A 1,996-nucleotide genomic window follows, 5' to 3' on the forward strand; every position below is an offset into this window, starting at 1 on the left:
ATGACATATTGCTGTCGACCTGCTCGACAGTCACTGAGCTGCAGGAGAGGAGGAACAAAATGCCCTCCCTCCAGGACTTGGGTGCCAGTTGAAGGTACAGCGGCTTTGAATTTTCCATTTCCAATTAAATGCAATTTCATGACAAGGGATTTGAGTGTAACTTAACTTTTTTGGTTGTAAATAGCAGAACACGTCGCACAGAGGGAGGTGACTCCTCGCACAGAGGGAGGTGACTCAGCCATCGAGATGGAAATGAGAGGTAAGAAGACTCGCTTAATTTGTTTACATATGTAATTTTATAATGTATAACAACTAACACTATCAACTTTTCCATAGCTGTGAGGACATCCATGGTCCGCATGGCACAGCGAATCGACTTGATTGAGGGCAAGATCGAGGAGGTGCTCAGCCTCTTAAGGGGCTCACAGTCACTTCCCTCTGCTCCGGTTGAAGACCTTTTGCTGTCCCCCTGCTCGACAGTCACCGAGCTGCAAGACTTGGACCAGAGTCTTGGTAACCAGGAGAGGAGGAACAAAATGGTAATTAAATGGCCATAGTCCTGCCCTTAAGATAAACACTATGTAATTGCATAAATTCAAATCATTATAACTGAACTGACTTACAATATGAGATTGTATAAGCTCTCCACTTTCTATATGTTGTTCTATATAATTTGTATTTCTATGTTTTACAGCTACTTTTCTTGGCGTCCCTTGGAGGGTTGACTCCAGGTGCTGCCATCCGTCGTATGCTACGGTGGGTGGCAACCAACAACGTTCTAAAGGAGTACAGCCTGCGGGGCAGGAAGGCCAAGAAATCCTTTCAGGACCTAACCCTCTGCAGGGTTTTAACAGGCAGGTGTTATTTTATTGTTCACATCAGTATTATGCTTAACTTGGCTGATAAGAAGTTTTAATTTGACTTAACTTTTCTCATTTGTTGATTTCTACTATAGCTGCGGCCCAGAACAACTTCCCTGCGCTAAATGCTGCAGAGGCGGAGGACCTGATTGGGCTAGCACTGAAGTTTGCCCCACACAGACGGTAAATTGAAATTTGTTCATAACAATCAAAGGAATGGGAAAACTACTTTTTTTGTGATCAGAAAAAAAAGGGTTGTTAGTAAGGCACTTTGTCTTGTTTTTTTCAACATGTTCATTCTTAGTATGACATCAAACTTTTTTTTTTCTTTTTAGGCAAGCTGAGGACTGATCTTGTTGAGACTCGACTCGGACTTGAAGGACTGGAGCTCTATTTTTTTTAATGTATTTTTTTGTTGTTGTATTAAACCTTTTGTATTGTTCTTTAATTAAAGCTATAGTATTGTCTATCAAAGCTATAGTATTTTTTTGTATTACAGCAATTGTATTTTTTACACACAAAAACAACCACACACAGGAGCAGCTTCTTTCGCACTGTTATCACTCTGTGGATAAGTGGAGTCATCCCTACTTTGACCACACCTCACATTACTTACTTTATCATTCCAATATACGTCTTGCACTCTACATTTGCACTATTACTTTGCACTCAACAGCCCACTCCATGTGTACTTGTATTGGTATTATGTGTTTGTATATTGTGTTGGTATCTGCCACAATGTATATTGTTGTCTATTGTACAGTGTGTCTATTTGTTGAATGTAGCACCTACCAAAGTCAAATGCCTTATGTTAATATACTTAGCTAACACTAAGTCTAATTTATATATATATATACAGTGAGGCCTTTTATATTGATTTTTTTGTCTTTTGATAATTTTATATTAAAGCTATAAGTTCCATCGATTTTGCCTGTTCATTCTTTCCTGCTAATATATAATAATGCATTCCTGCTCGTGCTGTTTAAAGTAATTGGTATGCAAAGGTTGCAATGTTAGGGGAGGGTTCCCTAAAGGTTGCAATATTTAGGGAAGGGAACGTTCCCTAAATGTTAGGGAACGTTATGGGAACAGTTAGGGAACGTTAGGGGAAGGTTTCTAAAGTTTGCAACGGTTAG

The 1,996-nt window shown here is 39.5% G+C and overlaps 1 protein-coding gene across 1 annotated transcript; it reads left to right on the top strand.

Moving 5' to 3' along the window:
• LOC143122669 (uncharacterized) lies at positions 1-1,734 on the top strand. Its single transcript, XM_076283448.1, has 6 exons — positions 1-94; positions 185-259; positions 337-539; positions 695-854; positions 956-1,043; positions 1,196-1,734. The coding sequence occupies exons 1-6, from the start codon at positions 1-3 to the stop codon at positions 1,209-1,211; spliced, it is 636 nt and encodes a 211-aa protein (XP_076139563.1). The 3' UTR covers positions 1,212-1,734.
• The last annotated feature ends 262 nt before the right edge of the window (positions 1,735-1,996 follow it).

Source organism: Alosa pseudoharengus, unplaced genomic scaffold, assembly GCF_046254945.1.
Source record: "Alosa pseudoharengus isolate Yale_2024_CS ecotype anadromous, Long Island Sound unplaced genomic scaffold, YU_APseudo_1.1 YU_APseudo_1.1_scf_14, whole genome shotgun sequence".
In the NCBI taxonomy this organism is placed as follows: domain Eukaryota; kingdom Metazoa; phylum Chordata; class Actinopteri; order Clupeiformes; family Clupeidae; genus Alosa; species Alosa pseudoharengus.